Genomic DNA, 17,843 nt, shown 5'->3' with positions numbered 1-17,843 from the left:
CTGCTCTTTTCTTATATAGAATCATAGAATCCCTACAGTGCAGATGGAGACCATTTGGCCCATCGACCCTGCACTGACAACAATCCCACCCAGGCCCTAACCCCACAACCCTATATAACTCCTGTTGTCCTCCTCACACTAAAGGGCAATTTGGCATGGCCAATCCATCTAATTTGCGCATATTTGGACTGTGGGATGAAACCGGAGTACCCGGAGGAAACCCACGCCGACATGGGGAGAACGTGCAGACTCCACACAGACAGTGACCTAAGCCGGGAAATTGAACCTGGGTCCCTGGCACAGTGAGGCAGCAGTGCTAACCACTGTGCCAGCGTGCCCTTGATACTACTTTCCTTAGTACTGCCCAGCACATTCACTCCTTTATGCACTATTCTTTTTTTCTACTTCTCTATAGTGGAGTCCAGCCACCCTGCCAATCTAGTTTTTGTAAACCAAATCAGCAGGGGTTGAGGTCCCTTTCTTTAAGGACATTATTGCAGTAATCCAATTTGTTCATTAATCTGGAAGCACTCCATGCTCTCAAATCTTCCTGCTGGGTTGCTAATCCAATACCATGTTCAGAGTCACTGTACCTTCACTGTGAAAACCAAAGAAATGTCAGTCAGTGAATGTGCAACGGGAAGTTTGATGATTTATCGCAATCCAGTATGTACTTGGCTGTCTGGCACTGTGGGCGCAAAAATATTATTTAAAAGGCAATTGATTAAAGCATTTAGCTTAGAGCCTGAAACTTGCAAGCATTTTTAAAATTTTTGCTGCTTCCTCAATAACCAATGGCTTAAAACTCATTTTCTGATCTGAAAGGAACATAGCTCCATCTTCGTAACAGAAAAACACATTGTGCATTCCCAGCTATAACCCTCCTATATTTAAACTGCACGTCATTTTACTGAATAGGAGATCTCTGCATTTTCATGTTAGTGTGTAATGTGTGTTAGGTGTTGTGCAGTACAGTCACTAAAGAATAACTGGTTTCACTCTTCAACAATAGAGCAATATGTTGAGAGAAATGGTTCTGAGGACTGCAGTGGCTGTGTTGTTTTGGAAGTTAGTGCTGAATTATGTACTGGAAGAGCAGAGATTAACTAACTGCTGTGGTTCTCTGGCAGAAATACCAGAATCTCTGTTCAACATTAAATTGATTAAACACTTTGCTGTGAAAACAGAGTTGATGCCAAAAATAAACTGAACTGGGAGAGTTCAATGTATAATTACAATGGAATTTAAACTGCGGAATATGAACTGGGAGAAAGGCAGAGTCATGAAGCAATGCCAGTTTAATGCAGTGTAAACCAGTAGAAATTGTTAACTACCCACAAGTGGGGCTATGGCAACAGCATTTTACAAATACTTGCACGATGCAGTTAAATACACATTCAGTATATTTACTGAAGAACCATCTGCCCACCAGACACCAACCAAAGATGGAAAACACTCAATAATAAACATACATCTTGCCATTTTGCCAGCAGATACACACAAAACTGATATAAATGATGTAACAGTATGTTCATTGGGTTCATCCATCCGACACTGGTGTCAATTCGGATTCAGTATGGAGTGGGGTGGGTAAGATGGCGAGGGTTAGTGGAGATATTGTACTTTGGTAGGATGTGACAACTGGTATTTTCCCAGTGATCTGTACCAGGACCTCTTTTTTTTTTCCAGTATGTTTCTCAATAGATGGTGTATATCCAAGTTTGCAGATAGGACTAGGCTGAAGTGCAGAGTAAGTAATGTAGATGGGAGCAGGAATTTACACTTGAGGGTGGACACATTGAATGGGCAAAACTATGGTTTTCAAGCCAGAAGTCAATGTTTTTTTTGTTGGTTAAGGGGATGAAGGCATATGAGCCAAAGGAAGGCAAACAAGGATGAAATATAAATCGGGCATGATGTAATAGGGTGAATAGTCTTGAGAATTGAATGGCTTACTCCTGTGTTCCTGTAATGTTTTTTAAACTAATAAAAATGTAATTAGCTACATTTGCACTATCAGCATGTGACCAGTGCCCACTTTATTGGAAATACTGCTTTAATAACACCCAAGACAGAGTTTTAAATCTCACTTTAATGATAATATTCACCAAGAGATATAAAATAGCAGTTTGTATTAACAACATTGAAAAATGAGATAATCTAACTCTTATTAAAAAGTTTTCTACAGAATTAAGCATACCTTGCATTTTCCGCCATTTGCTTCATCTATTAGATTCAAAAGCTGCATTTGAATAGCACCTTTCAGCGTAATACTCCAAATGAAATGAGGTAGCTTTGAAGTGTTAGTCACTATTGCAATGGAACAAATTATGGCAGTTTATTTTTGTACAGCAACAACTTTGATACAAATAACTAGATAATCTGATTTGTGATGTTGGCCAAGCAATAAATATTGACTATGTTATCAGGACTACCTTGCTCTGTGAATGTTGCTGGAGGGTTTTTATGTCCACTTCAGAGAGTTTCCTCAGTTAGGTGTAAAACCTGGACATGTGCTCAAGTTTTGGACTGGTTCACAAATCCATAATCTGCTGATTCAGGTGAAAATGATAACCACCAAGCCTTGACTGATCTCTCATAAGTTGGGCAGGTTTTGGGAATTAAATTTTTAAAAATTAAAGTTATATTACACCTTTTGATTGTCTTGACGATTGTTTCCTCTGATGTCTTTTTGCTGGATGGGATCTGTTGCACAGCACAATTCTTTTGAGACTGCCATGCATGTACTTTTTAAAGGAGCCAGTCCCACTCCTTGTGTGTGACTTGTTTGTCCCCTGCCCAGTACATAACCGATTGTTTAGAGAGAACGTAGATGCTCATGATTAGACTAATTAATGTCTCTATTGTTTCAGTAGTATAATACTGCTTTTATTTCTTAACCTATTTCATCTCTTCCAGCATTGACAAGATAACCAAGGTGTCGTCTCCTGTGCTGGTGATTCATGGCACTGCTGATGAGGTGATTGATTTTTCTCATGGCCTTGCAATGTACGAGCAATGTCCAAGAGCGGTAGAGCCCCTGTGGATCGAGGGAGCTGGACATAATGATATTGAGCTTTATGCACAGTATGTGGAAAGACTGAAGCAGTTCATAGATCATGAAATACCCATCTCTTGAGGACTATTGTGCGGATGTATCCTCTGCAAATGTGAATGGAAGAACTGATCTGTGAAGTAATTTGCACATGGTTTAACTGGATAACTAGCTTTCAACAATACAGAAGCTACCAACTTTCAGGCTGATTTTATTTGAAACACTGAACAAAATCTCAGTTTCTTTTATACCAGGAAAACTCATGTGATTTATGTACCTTGCACATGAAATAATGTTCACCTACTGTAATTTTGAAGCAGTTTTTTGGTTATCAATCCTGTCATCCGTTTCCTGTATTCCTTAAAAGTTGTAGTTGATTCGTTAGAAGGATCAAATTTGTTTTTTTTTGGGCAACATTTATATGTCTTGAAGACTTTTGATTTTAGTTTTGCAACTGGTTTATAAACTGGATTTTTTTTATATAACGTAACGACATGACAGGTCATGTGATTGTGGCTTCATAGATTAAAAACAGCCCTTCATTGAAGGATCAAACCAACATGAAGAATGCGATCTGAATGTTTATCACATTCTTGATATTTCTAACTGTCTCAAAGTACTGTACAGTATTTGTAAAACTGACTGAATTTGGAAAGAACATTTCCACTTCTTTTGCTAACGAACGCGAGTCCTTTTGTAAAATGGTCTTAAATATTCCAAAATTTGTGGAGGTTTTTTTTCCATGTTACGGATGTGAAACAATACCTCAAGTATATCCCTAATGGTGCAGAATACAGCAGGTAGCCGGAAACATTTTTTTTCACCAGTGCGTAAACTTATGAACTATTTTGACTGTTTTAAAGTTTTGATGTGTATTATTTTTCAGGATAGGTAATGTAATACTTTTTGATTGCATTCTCCTCTGAAGTTACTGTTCCTAAAATAACTGAGCTTTGGATGTACCTTCATAAATTGCAGTGTTTATATATGATGCCTTTCAAGATGATAGAAACATCTTCTGTTTCAAAAAGTGTTGAGAATAAATGTGATAACTGCCTAATTTGATAGCTTTATTCTGTGAAATGTGTTTGATTCGTGGATGTAATTCTTTTTATTCTAGAATACCTAACGTCCAACTTCTAAAAAATCTGTTACCATTTAAATTTCATAAATTTACACCTGTATTTTGTACAGGAACAGAGATGTAATTTGCTAAATTTAGTTGGATCTACCAGTGATTTGAGGCAATGATTTTGACACTGGAATTGCATTTAAATATGCATAAATAATGCAAGACATTAGGAATAACACTACTAAACAAACAAATCAAAGCCTTAAATGTACTGTGAGCCTCTGATTGTCGTAGATTTGGTTTCAGGAGTTCATTGTTGCTTTTGAGCAACTTACAACAGAGTAGCAATGAAGGATGCATGGAATTTAGGATGAGTTTTACATTAGAACTGTTTGTGTACAGTAAACAGGAAACAATATCACACAATTGCAGAATATTATTTGGTGTGATCAGTCAAAAAATGTGATTTAAAATCTGATTAAACAGTAAAAATATGGTGAAAAATAAGCCTTTTGACTAATTGTACAATTCTTTTCTCTGCATTTCCTTTTTGTAGAAAAGCAAGGTACAAAATTAGGATTTGACTTCCTTATTCTCCAAAAGAAAGTGAATATTCTGTGTTTTTCCCCTTTCCCTTTGAACTCTGGACTTTGACTTATCTAAGAGTCGAGGTAGACCTACATAGAGACCACTTACCAGTGCTGTCCTGCAAGATGACACTCATGAAAAAAATAAAGATCTTGCGTTTGTATAGTGCCTGTTACAATCTCAGGACATTGATTGCTCTCTACAACTAAGTACATTTGAAGTACAGTCAGTATTCTAATGTAAAGAAATATACTGCAGCCAATATACTTGCAGCAAGGACCCACAAAACCCCGTGACTAGGGTATCTGTTTGGTGATGGTGATTGAGAGATTGTGATTGAGGGATTGATGTGGGCCAGACCACCAGGAAGAATTTCTCTCGGCTTTTTAAATAATGCCATGGGGTCATTCACATTCACCTGAGGAGGCAAAGTGGACCTTAGTTTAATATCTCAACCAAAAATGGGAGAGTGCACCTGGATTATCGTTGCTTCTGTTCTCATCCTCTAGAGGAAAATCCTTGGTCTCTGTTTGCTGCCTCTCTCAATATTGTGACTGAAGTTGGGACTTGGCATGACCAGGCTTGTCATCACTCTCCTGTGTTGCGATGTAATCTCTACTGTATTCTCTTGTTATTTTCCTGGTACAGTTATGCTGATGTGAATGATTAAAACCTTGTTAAAAGACTAAAGTGATATTCCATTCTGATTAACTGTATGTTGTAATTTGGAAATCCTACTTCATTCAAAGGTATGTAGTCTTCTTGCCAGCTGTTAAGGATTCTGAAACTACACTGTTCAATTTTGTTTTCCTCTTGTCATTTATGTTACTTAGTTGATTCGAATTCTAACTTGCCTTGAAGCAGAGACAAAATTTCAAAATCATAGACACTTGCAGCATGGAATGGGATGATTGCTGCCAAGAAGCCATCCAACCGAATCCCATTTCCAGCTCCTGATCTTTGTTACTGCACTCCCAAGTACATATCCAAACATTTTTTTTCAATGTTCGGAGGGTTTCATCTTTTCCCACTTCAGGAAGAAAGTTCCAAGTCCTTACGAACCCTTCCCCCTTTTAGCTCACCTCCTACCTTAAACCAATGAATAGAGGAGACTTCCTTTCCACTCTATCTTGACTCTTCATCATTTCATGTATTTCATTTGAGGTCTCCCCCTTGGCCTCATTTGCCACAGAGAAAACAACCAAGAATCTCCAGTCTTTCCTCATAACTAACATCCTCCAGTCCAGGGTAACAGCCTTGTAAATCTCCTCTCTAATGCAATCAGATCTTATCTGTCATATGATCAGAATGGCACATTGTACTCCAGCTGCACCCTAGCTAGTGTTTTATATAGTTACATACTTATATAATCCTAAACTTCTCTGCTTTGTTTAATAAAGGGCGTATGTTATTTTGATACCTTAACTATTTGGCTATGCACTTTCAAGGATCAGTGGACATGCATTCCAAAGTTCCTCTCTTCTACACTTATCAATACCCTACTATTAGGCGGCACAATGGTTATCACTGCTGCCTCACTGCACCAGCGACCCGGAGTCAACTCCCAGCTTGGGTCACTGTCTGGAGTTTGCATGTTCTCCGTGTCTGCATGGGTTTCCTCTGGGTGCGCCGGTTTCTCCCACATTCTAAAAGATGTGCCGGTTAGGTGCATTGACCCGAGCAGGTGCCAGAGTGTGGCAACTAGGCAAATTTCACAGTAACTTCATTGCAATGTTAATGTAAGACTACTTGTAACTAATAAACTTATTTATTTATTAGTATTGTATATTCCTGTGTCTTGTTAGCCTTCATCACGTGAATTATCCCACGCTTCCCCAAATTGAGCTCAGTTTACCACTCCATTAACAAAAAGTGTTATCCGCAACACACCCAATTATTATATTGTCTGTAAACTGCTTAAACTATTGTGCGTTGATTTAAATTTCAGCCAGAGAAGTGTGAAATCATGCATTTTGAACAAAAATGAGGCAATGCACATTGTTTCCACATCTCCTTTAAAATTGTTCAGTGAGATCTAGGAGTGTGCACACACGTCTTTCGGGTTAGTTGATGAAGTTGTTTATTTTTTAAAAATAGGATCCTGGGCTTGACAGAGAAACAAAAGGCAGAATTCTCCCATGGTTCATTTAATGGAGAGGGGAGTGAAAGTTCGACGGGAATCCAAAATCAGTTTCTCAGTAGCATGAAAATCCCACAGGATCATCGCCACCACCCCCCTCGCAGATTGGGAAACCCACCAGAGCCAAAGTGAAACTGATTGGCATCCTGCTATTGGAATGCAGATGAGGGCCTGACTGGAATCTTCCACTCACACCTGATTGTCTATAACAACAGGGGGAAAACCCGCCAGTCTAGAACAGGTTTCGAACAACATGATGTGAAGTCTGGACTCATCTGAATGTTGCCTGGCAGTGACCCTGGAACACCACAACAGTGGGCAGGGTGTAGGTGGATCTTCCAGATACAGTGCTGTCAAAAAGGTCCATCTTTCAACCTCGTTCCTGGAGATCCATCGCCTTTTCAGGGGATCCACCTTTCCTTGATAGATATTGGGCACCTTTTCAATATGGCACCAAGATATAATGTCACCATGCCCAGCCTGCCACAGAATATGGTGCTAAACACCCAGTGTATAATTAATGAGGTCAGGGCAGGAGGAAATGGCGTGGTTTCCCATCAGCCTTTGCAGTGGGCAATAGTCCCTGTCCTCACCACGGGACTTAATCCCAGATGGGAGAATTTCACCCACAGAGTTTAGCAAAGATAAGCTAAATATCTAGACCACAGTGTATGGCTTAATAGGACGATTGTGATCAGAAATTTCAGAAGGTCAGATGCAAGTCAACCACTGAAAGGCCACACCAGGTAAGGACGGCAGATTTCCTTCCCTAAAGGGGCATTAATGAACCAGATGGGTTTTTACAACAACAATGGTTTCCTGATCATCTTTAGATTTTTAGTTCCAGATTTCTTTAATGAATTCAAATTTCACCATCTGGGATTTGAACCCCAGAGCATTATCCTGGGTCTCTAGATTACTAATGATAGGTAACTGTATGAATACTGTGGCTACAAGAACAAGTCAGATGCTGGGAATACTGTGGCAAGTAGCTCACCTCCTAACTCTCCAAAAGCCTGTCTACTATCTTCAAGGCACAAGTCAGGAGTGTGGTGGAATACTCTCCACTTCCTGGATGAATGCAGCTCCAACGACACTCAAGAAACTTAACACCATTAAGGCCAAAGCAGTCCATTTGATTGACTCCCCATCCACCATCTTAAACATTCATTCCCTCCACCGTCAGTGCACAGTGGCAGCAGTGTGTACCATCTACTAGATGGTACACAGCGACTTGCCAAGGCTCCTTCAACATCACCTTCTACCATCGTGACCTCTATCGCCTAGATGGACAAAGGCTTCAGACGCATGGGAACCACCTGCAAGTTCGAACATATGAGCAAGGAGCAGGAGCAAGCCATTCAACCAGCTCAACTATTTAATAAGATGATGGCTGATCTGATGGGAGTCTCAGCTTTGTAGCCTGCTGACCCCAATTGCCCGTCACCCCTTTGCTTACCAGGTGGAAAATTAGCCCCAGTTTGAGGTTTCAATTGCTGCAAGTACAGAAAACTTGGCCTTTGGTGTGTTTCACTCACAGTTTCACGAGGTTACAACTTCCTCTAAAGCTCACAATGGGGTGTTCAGTATTAAACTACATCTGCAATGACTCAGGGTAACCTTGAGACAGCTTCTTATTAATGGCTGTGTTCTTTGTCTGTGAAACAGGAAGAGTTCACTGACTGAGCTTGAATCTGATATCTTGCACGTTGAATAGGATAAATCAGAGTTAGATTATGGTCCATCGAGACTGTTGCGATGCCCGGTGCTGATTTGATTCAACAGTTTTGCAATTGCATTGGAACGACTTTAGCCGTTTAGTGCATTGATAGAATATTGTGACAAATATGAAGCAGCTCTCTCTCTCTTGTTTTGATTCTGACCCTTCAAATCAGATAAAATCTGAGAGTTTAAAAAGAGACTTCTGTGGCCTCAGCCAAATCATGAGATATTTTGCAAAGTTAGCTTATGTTGTCTCCTCGTGACCAGCTAGAGAGGAATCTACTTTCAAATATATACAGATGTCGTGACTGCTTCAGACATTGATGTGAGGGGCTATTGAAGTGAAGTTGGCAGCCGTGACAACAGGTCAAAATGATGAAGGTTAAATTTGGATGTATTTTGTTAAACTATTATAAATAATGTATTACTACATGGCCATTAAAAAGAAAACAATTCAGTGCAATATTATATCGCTTGATTATGACTGATGGATGATCTACTGGAGTCACAAGAATGATATCAGCTGTTTGATAATAAATAACCTTGGTTACACAGCGCCGGGCTTGCAAGTTCAATTCTGGCCTCGGGTGACTCTGTGGAGTTTTCACATCCTCCCTATGTCTGCATGGGTTTCCTCCGGGTTTGCTCCGCTTTCTTCCCACGGTCTAAGGATGTGCAGATTAAGCAGATTGGCCATGTTAAATTGAGTTTAGTGTTGGGGGATTAGCAAGGTAAATGTGTGGGGTTACAGGAAAAGGAACTGGGTGGGATTAGGGTCGGTGCAGACTTGATGGGCTGAGTGGCCTCCTTCTGCACTGTAGGGATTCTATGGTTAGTTATCCCAGGCATATTTTGATCATAGATTTATTTAAAGCTTTAGAGGATTGAAATTTAAAATATGCAAGCTGAAAATGTTTGAGAAAAAACAGGTAGAAATGACCCAAAAATATAACAGACACTTTGAACTATTTTCTATTAAAAAGCAACCCGAATGTTGTTTGGGAGACATCCATAGGTATTAGACATTAATAGATTTTAGACAGATTTTAATAGTCATCGGTAGATGTTAATAGACACTTCAGGGAGACATCAGTACCATCAATAGGCACACAAGGTTGTCCTCCCATAGCCTGCAGGAAGATGTCAATGGATTAGTCAGCTGGGTGAAGCAGTGCCAAATGAGTCCAATCCAGAGAAATGTGAGGTAATACTGAGCGAATTGAGGCTATACACAGACCAGGGAACAGCTGTGGTCTGTTTCATGTGAACTCAACTTTTAAAAAATCATCTTAATTTTAAGATTTTGATGTTTGAAGGGATCTGCAATTTTCAAAAAAGATTCTTGAGATAAGCCCACCTTGAGGGTACAGAGTTCAGCCACATGGGACTGGGTAATTAATGTGTCAAAAACAGGTTTCAATGACAAAATATCAGCTCTCATGATCATTTTTGAATGGTGCTAGCCCACAAATAGTCAGATCTTTAAAATTCAATTTCACAACCCCTGTTGCGGTGGACTGGTTTGCTTGTCCATTCGGTGACTGTAGCGAAGAGGTGTTCAAATCAAACACACAGCATCAAGGGAAATCTCGTGTTCCGAGTGTAGTGTTTCAGGCAGGAACCACTAGCTGGAGCCCAGCGACATTGGGAAGCAGCTCAGCTGTTGATGAGCTGGGAGTTCGGCCAGAAGCTGTGGACCATTGAGAACATCGGCCAGAAAATGGTGAGGATCTGAGGGTAAGAGAGAAATAAAGTGGGAACAAAAATATCTCCTATTCTTCCCACTGGCAAAATCTGGAGGCAAGTCAGTGGAGATAAAAGTATATACTTGCTTATTGAGTTTGTACCTCCACCATTGCAAACATGGGGTAATTAAATTTTGACACTGAGCCAAGATGTTTATTAGTGGGCAAATGGCAATAACTGAATAACTTAACAAGATACTTAAATAAATGTGGCAGGATATCAGAGTTCAAGGTGATGGCTGTCAATTTTATGGACTCCTGTTGGGGTATTTGAAGGTGGGCGGGGGGGGGGGGCTTGTAAAATAAAATGTTTGACCTGCCCACCTCCTTCCTCCCGCTCCCCCCCAGCCCCCAACCCCCCCTCACCTCCCCCCACCCCCCCCACCTCCCTCCCCACCTCCTGACTTGTCTCCCATTTACACTAAGTGGGCAGCAAGTCAGGCAGCTCACCCACCCTTGGCTCGTGAAGGCCATTGTGGATAACTAATGGCCACCCAATATCCTCATTCTGCTATAATATGTGCTGTAGGGGGAGACAGAAGGAAGGTGAACAGCCCAATAGCTTTGACCAGGTGGCCTGCTGTTGGGCAGTGAGGGCTGGTACCTCCTTTGGGCTATTCTTATTGCCCATCTTCAAGTCCCTCGAGATCATAGCCCTCTTTATCCCCCGCTCATGGCTGCTAGAACCCTAGACTGCATGCCCTCACGCACCCCGTACCAGCAGCACTCTGCCAAGCAGGCCTGGCCAAAAATCCCTGATCTATGAGGAGAGGCTGAATAAACTAGGCTTGTACTCGTTAGAGTCTAGAAGAATGAGGGGAGATCTCATTGAGACGTATAAGATGATGAATGGGATGGATAGGATAGAGGTGGAGAGACTCTTCCCGCTCAAAAAAGACAGTAGGACTAGGGGGCACAGCCTCAAGATAAAGGGGAGGCGGTTTAGAACGGAGTTGAGGAGGAACTTCTTCACTCAAAGGGTGGTGAATCTCTGGAATTCTCTGCCCGTTGAAGTGGTGGAGGCTGCCTCGCTAAATATTTTTAAGAAGCAGGTTGATGGGTTCTTGATAAGAGAGGGGATTAAGGGTTATGGGGAGAGGGCGGGAAAGTGGAACTGAGCCACGACAGATCAGCCATGATCTTATTGAATGGCGGGGCAGGCTCGAAGGGCTAGATGGCCTACTCCTGCTCCTATTTCTTATGTTCTTATGTTCTTATGTTCATCTTATGGTCTGCCTGCACCGGCTGTGGCCACTCATGGTCCTGACACTGCTCGGAATACAGAGCCAATCCCTTTGGGGGAAGATGCCCCCTCTGATTCACTAACGCCTGCTCCCAGTAGGGGGTATGGGGCAGTCAGCTTTCTGGTTGGGATGGTGTCACAGGGCTGGGTAATCAATCCTCTTGTTAAAAACCACCCCAGTGTGTGCAGCATTGAACCTGTGCAGGGTGAATACGCACGATAGAATCTCTACAGTGCAGAAGGAGGCCATTCGGCCCATTGAGCCTACAGCAACCACAATCCCACCCAGGCCCTACCACTTATAACCCCATGCATTTGCCCTATCTAGTCCCCCTGACAATAAGGGTCAATTTAGCATGGCCAATCCACCTAACCCACACATCTTTGGACTGTGGGAGGAAACCAGAGCACCAGGAGGAAACCCACACAGACATGGGGAGAATGTGCAAACTCTATACAGACAGTGACCCGAGCGAGCAATTGAACCTGGGTCCCAGGCAGCAGTGCTAATCACTGTATCACCCCAAAGATTTCCAATCATAGAATTCCTACAGTGCAGGAGGAGGCCATTCGATCCATCCCCATAATCCTATCCCCGTAACCCAATATATTTACTCAGCTAATCCTAAGCAGCAATTTAGCATGGCCAATTGGCCTAACCTGCACGTTCTTGGGGGAAACCAGAGCACACGGAGGAAACCCACACAGACACAGGAGAACACGCAGACTCTACACAGACAGGCACCCAAGGCTGGAATTGAACCCCAGTCCCTTACGCTGTGAGGCAGCAATGTTAACCACTGTGCTACCGTGCTGCTCTGATTGAATGAATTGAATACTTCAGGGTATTGCTGAAAAAAGAGGCATGCTGTCAAATCTTTTCATTTTGTACTCATCAGAACAGATACAAGAATACCAAATTTCACAGAGACCAAAAATTTATACCGCATGAGGAAAGGGGTGCTGATTGGTTGGTAAGCTGGCTCTGATTCAAAGAACAAAAAAAACAAAGAAAATTACAGCAGAGGAATAGGCCCTTCAGACTGGGGTAAACGCAGTAAGGAGTCTCACAACACCAGGTTAAAGCCCAACAGGTTTATTTGGTAGCAAACGCCACTAGCTTTTGGAGCACTGCTCCTTCATCAGGTGAGTGATTGTGTGATGTGGGCTATCCTGGATCTGAATTGGATTTAATGTGTATACAGTGACGAAGGAGTAGCCAGCGCTCCGAAAGCTAGTAGCTTTTGCTAGCAAATAAACCTGTTGTGAGACTTCTTACTGCATTCTGATAGCAACAGGGAAGAAGGTGTTTTTGAGTCAGTTGGTAAATGGCATCAGATTTTTGTATCTTTTTTCCCAGCGGAAGGCTGCATGTCCAGGGTGTATGGGGGGTCCTTGGGGTAGACTGGACATTGTGCCCATCACATCAATGAGTTAATATGATCCACACCCTTGATGGAAAGAGGTCCAGAATACTGGGTGAATGGGTTCACCCAGTTTCCATTCTCTATCGTCCTCTCCCTCTTTCCCTCTCTAACTGTAGGTTGGCCACCCACTAGAATGTATCTTCTGGAAATGTTTCCTCTCCATGGACATTACAGAGTGTAAAAGGCTGGTCCTTATGCTCAGTTATCTACTGCTTGAACAGCAACCGCACCCCCACCCCCCACCTCTGCCATCACTGCATGCATGTATACCCCGCATTGAATCCAATTCAGAACCAGGATATCCCACATCACACAATAGTTGACCAATAGTTGGCACCCAAGTTGATAGGGTTATTAAGAAGGCGTACGGTGTGTTAGTTTTTATTGGTAGAGGGATTGAATTTCGGAGCCGTGAGGTCATGTTGCAACTGTACAAAACTCTGGTGCGGCCGCACTTGGAGTATTGCGTACAGTTCTGGTCGCTGCATTATAAGAAAGATGTGGAAGCATTGGAAAGGGTGCAGAGGAGGTTTACCAGGATGTTGCCTGGTATGGTGGGAAGGTGTTATGAGGAAAGGCTGAGGGATTTGAGGTTGTTTACGTTAGAGAGAAGAAGGTTAAGAGGTGACCTAATTGAGGCATACAAGATGATCAGAGGGTTAGATAGGGTGGACAGTGAGAGCCTTTTTCCTCAGATGGTGATGGCTAACACGAGGGGACATAGCTTTAAATTGAGGGGTGATAATTATAGGACGGATGTCAGAGGTAGGTTCTTTACTCAGAGGGTAGTAAGGGTGTGGAATGCCCTGCCTGCAGCAGTTGTGGACTCGTCAACTTTAAGGGCGTTCAAATGGTCAGTGGATAGGCATATGGATAATATTGGAATAGTTTAGGTTAGAGGGTCATTAGATTGGTTCCACTGGTCGGCGCAACATCGAGGGCCGAAGGGCCTGTACTGCGCTGGAATGTTCTATGTTCTATAACTCAGATGTGGATGACATTTTGCATTCAGCCTGTTATGTGTAACTTATCAGCTGTTTTTAAAAATATATGTAAAGCATTTTGTCACCTTGAAGAGGGCTTGATGGCCATTTCGATAACTAAACCTTAGAGCAATGTTTGGAATGAAATAGCTGAAGTATACATAAAATATTGAGTAAATCAATGCAAAAAAAAAGTCTTTTCGAAGTGTGCCACTTTAGTCTTTTACAAGTTATAAATACTTTTGGACAAATCCATTCTTCCATGTCTTTCTACACAATTCTCCATTTTCCAGAATGATAATGTTGCACGCAAGTCAAAAATCGATCCATTCAACCTGTTTATCTGACAGAATTGAAGTTTAGTAACTGGGGCTTTTCTCATTATCCTCCTGGACGGGAAACAATTTTTTTGAAAATCAACAAGTGAGTGAAATGGTGATGCCCTGTGGTGGAACATGAGTAATGAGCTGCACTATTCTAATTCCCTTCTCATGTTCTACCACATTGCCCAACGCAGACAGAAATTACACATTCACCCCCCAACACATATTGTCCAACTGTTAACTGCTCCCAACTCGGATTTCTCACAGGACAGTTCTACCTTCCTTTATGTATCCAGCTCATAAACTAGCCTCAGTTTAGTTCCTAACTACTGGAAGCAAAGTTACCAACAGTTGGAAATGAGAAAAGCTTCTGACACTGGGCCTTGAAATTGCTCTGCATTGTGTACAAATGTTTCAATATATTCACTTGAAATTCCTAACTCGCTATTTTCTCAGGGGTCTCATCTCATTTCTTTTAAAAACCTATTGAAAGTGGTAGATGGAGGAATGTTCAGATATCAGTAACTCTTGGTGTATTTTCAAGGCTGGGTCTTTTGTTTCAAATGTTTGGTGAGGATTACCAGTTATCACACACATTGATGAGTGAATTATAAAGCAACTAATAGTGTGGTGCAGGTAACACCGTTACTGATAAGAATGAACTGAGGCCAAGGTGTTAAAGGTCCCACCAGCCTCCACATTCAAAGGATCATCCTTTGCAATTTCTGTCAACTCCAGCATGATGCCACCACCAAATACATCCCCCTCTCACTGCACCACACCACCCCCTCTCCATCAGCACTCCACAGGGACTGCTCCCTCCGTGACACTCTGGTCTATGCTCCATCGCTCTCAACCCTTCACCCATCAGCATTCCACAGGAATTCCTCCCTCCGTGACACTCTGGTCTATGCTCCATTGCCCTCAACCTTTCATCCCCTCCCCATACAATCACAGAAGGTGCAAAACCTTCATAAGAACATAAGAAATAGGAGCAGGAGTAGGCCATCTATCCCTTCGAGCCTGCCCTGCCATTCAATAAGATCATGGCTGATCTGAAGTGGATCAGTTCCACTTTCCCGCTTTCTCCCCATAACCCTTAATTCCCTTATCGATCAGAAACCTATCTACCCGTGACTTAAACATACTTAACGAGGCAGCCTCCACCACTTCAACGGGCAGAGAATTCCAGAGACTCACCACCCTCTGAGTGAAGAAGTTCCTTCTCAACTCCGTTCTAAACTGTCCCCCCCTTATCTTGAGGCTGTATCCTCCAGTCCTGCTACCCTTTCTACGCGGGAAGAATCTCTCTACCTCTACCATATCCATCCCTTTCATTATCTTATACGACTTCCCCTTTACCCTTTTCCCTGCTCACTGTTCAAGGATTCAAACTCTCCTTTCAGTTGAAGCAACATTTCACTTGTGTCTCCTTCACACTGTGAGAGCACGGTGACACAGTGGTTAGCACGGCTGCCTCATAGCGCCAGGAACCCAGGTTCGATTCCCGGCTTGGGTCACTGTGCAGAGTCTGCGCGTTCTTCCTGTGTCTACGTGGGTTTCCTCCAGGTGCTCCAGTTTCCTCCCACAGCCCGAGAGATGTGTGCATTGACCACGCTAAATTCTCCTTCGATGTACTCAAACAGGCGCCAAAGCGTGGCGACTAGGGGATTTTCACAATAACTTCATTGCAGTGTTAATGTAGGCTACCTGTGGCACTAATAAATAAACTTTAATTTGGTCTTTGCGGCTCCCAATGTGGTCTCCTCTACATGGAGGAGATAAACATATATCCAGACATATATGGACTGGGGGGGCGGTGATTGCTTTGCGAGCACCTTCGCTCAGTCCGCAAGCATGACCCAAATCTTTCTGTCGCCTGTCATTTTAACTCAGCATCTTGCTCTCGTGCCTGTCTTTGGCTGTTACAGTGTTCCAGTGAAGCTCAATGCAAGCTGGAGGAACAAAACCTCATCTTATGATTAGAGACATTACATCCCTCGGGACTCAACACTGAGCTCAGCAATTTTCTCCTCTTTTACCTTTACCTTTTTTTATCTCTGATGCAAAACACCCTCCCTCCTCCTTCCCCACCACACCATCCATTACTATAAGTTTTCCTACATCTTTGTTGCACTCTCTCCCGGCCCTCACTAATCACAGTTCCTGCCGTTCCACGCCCTCTTACATATAATTACATTTTTCCCTCCCTTTAGTTCTGAAGAAGACCTGAAACGTTAACCCTGTTTCTCTCCCCTCCAGATGCTGCAAGACCTGCTGAGGTTTTCCAGATTTTTCTGTTGTTGTTCTTAAACATTACGCTAACTTCCCAATTGTCAAAATGTTGGCACAGTTTCCTGACTGCTGCCGTAATCCAAAAAACATCTGCCTGGGTAATGGGTGGGCAAATTGGAAAACAAAATGAGATGGAACCAATTAGGCACCATATGGTTCCAAAATTTTGATTTTCTGTTACTCCAAAGTATTTCCTGCAATTATTAGTGTTGGATTTTCCAGCTGCATCATCGTACTGTAGAAGGAAAGAGGCTTAGAAATAAGTGTTGTGGATCGGGACTGGAATTCTGGTCACTTCAGAAAGCTGTTCCATCAACAGGTGTAAGTCTTGCATTGTTTGGCTATTTGTGAATGGCTGCCTTTCTCACACATGGATAAGGGGCAGCTTCAGATAAATCTCACAGCGTACTGTGTGGCAGCCCCCTTTAATCCATGTGCTATTATTATAATGCTATGGTTGCAAGAAAGGATGTCCCGAAGCATGGTACATTGGGGAGACCATGCAGACGCTACGACAACGGATGAATGAACATCGCTCGACAGTCACCAGGCAAGACTGTTCCCTTCCTGTTGGCGAACACTTCAGTGGTCACGGGCATTCAGCCTCTGACCTTCGGGTAAGCATTCTCCAAGGCGGCCTTCACGACACACGACAGCGCAGAGTCGCTGAACAGAGACTGATAGCCAAGTTCCGCACACATGAGGACGGTCTCAACAGGGATCTTGGGTTCATGTCTCACTATCTGTAACCCCCGTGACTTGCCTGGGTTTGCAAAACCTCACTTACTGTACTGTCTGGAGACAATACACATCTCTTTAAACTGTGATCAGTGCTCCTTCCACTCACATTATCAGCCACTTCAGGTCTTGAACAGTAGGTTAGGTGTAAAGATTCGCATTCTAATCAGTAATCTCTAAACTGTCTGTGCTTTATATGCTCTGTCTGAGGCCAGAACTCTCCATTCACCTGACGAAGGGACTAACCCCGAAAGCTTGTGAGTATATTATCAAATAAATAGAACATAAGAACATAAGAAATAGGAGCAGGAGTAGGCCATCTAGCCCTTCGAGCCTGCCCCGCCATTCAATAAGATCATGGCTGATCTGTCGTGGCTCAGTTCCACTTTCCCGCTTTCTCCCCATAACCCTTAATCCCCTCTCTTATCAAGAACAAATAGGTTGGACTAAAACCTGGTGTTGTCAGACTTTTTACTATTATTATATGTCATCTTTCACGACCCCAAGAGCAT

At 42.6% G+C, this 17,843-nt stretch overlaps 1 protein-coding gene across 1 annotated transcript in view; it reads left to right on the top strand.

Annotated features, from left to right (window-relative positions):
- abhd17c (abhydrolase domain containing 17C, depalmitoylase) overlaps positions 1–5,998 on the top strand; it is a 90,362-nt gene extending 84,364 nt beyond the window's left edge. The window contains exon 3 of the mRNA XM_080214218.1: positions 2,920–5,998. Within this exon, the coding sequence (XP_080070344.1) occupies positions 2,920–3,139 (220 nt within the window). The 3' untranslated portion in view covers positions 3,140–5,998. The remainder of the gene's footprint in view (positions 1–2,919) is intronic.
- Positions 5,999–17,843: the final 11,845 nt, after the last annotated feature.

The sequence above is a fragment of the Carcharhinus amblyrhynchos genome, chromosome 28 (assembly GCF_965287045.1).
Source record: "Carcharhinus amblyrhynchos chromosome 28, sCarAmb.v2.hapA, whole genome shotgun sequence".
In the NCBI taxonomy this organism is placed as follows: Eukaryota; Metazoa; Chordata; class Chondrichthyes; order Carcharhiniformes; family Carcharhinidae; genus Carcharhinus; species Carcharhinus amblyrhynchos.
Note: the sequence above shows the minus strand (reverse complement) of the source record. Positions and strands in the feature narration are given on the sequence as shown.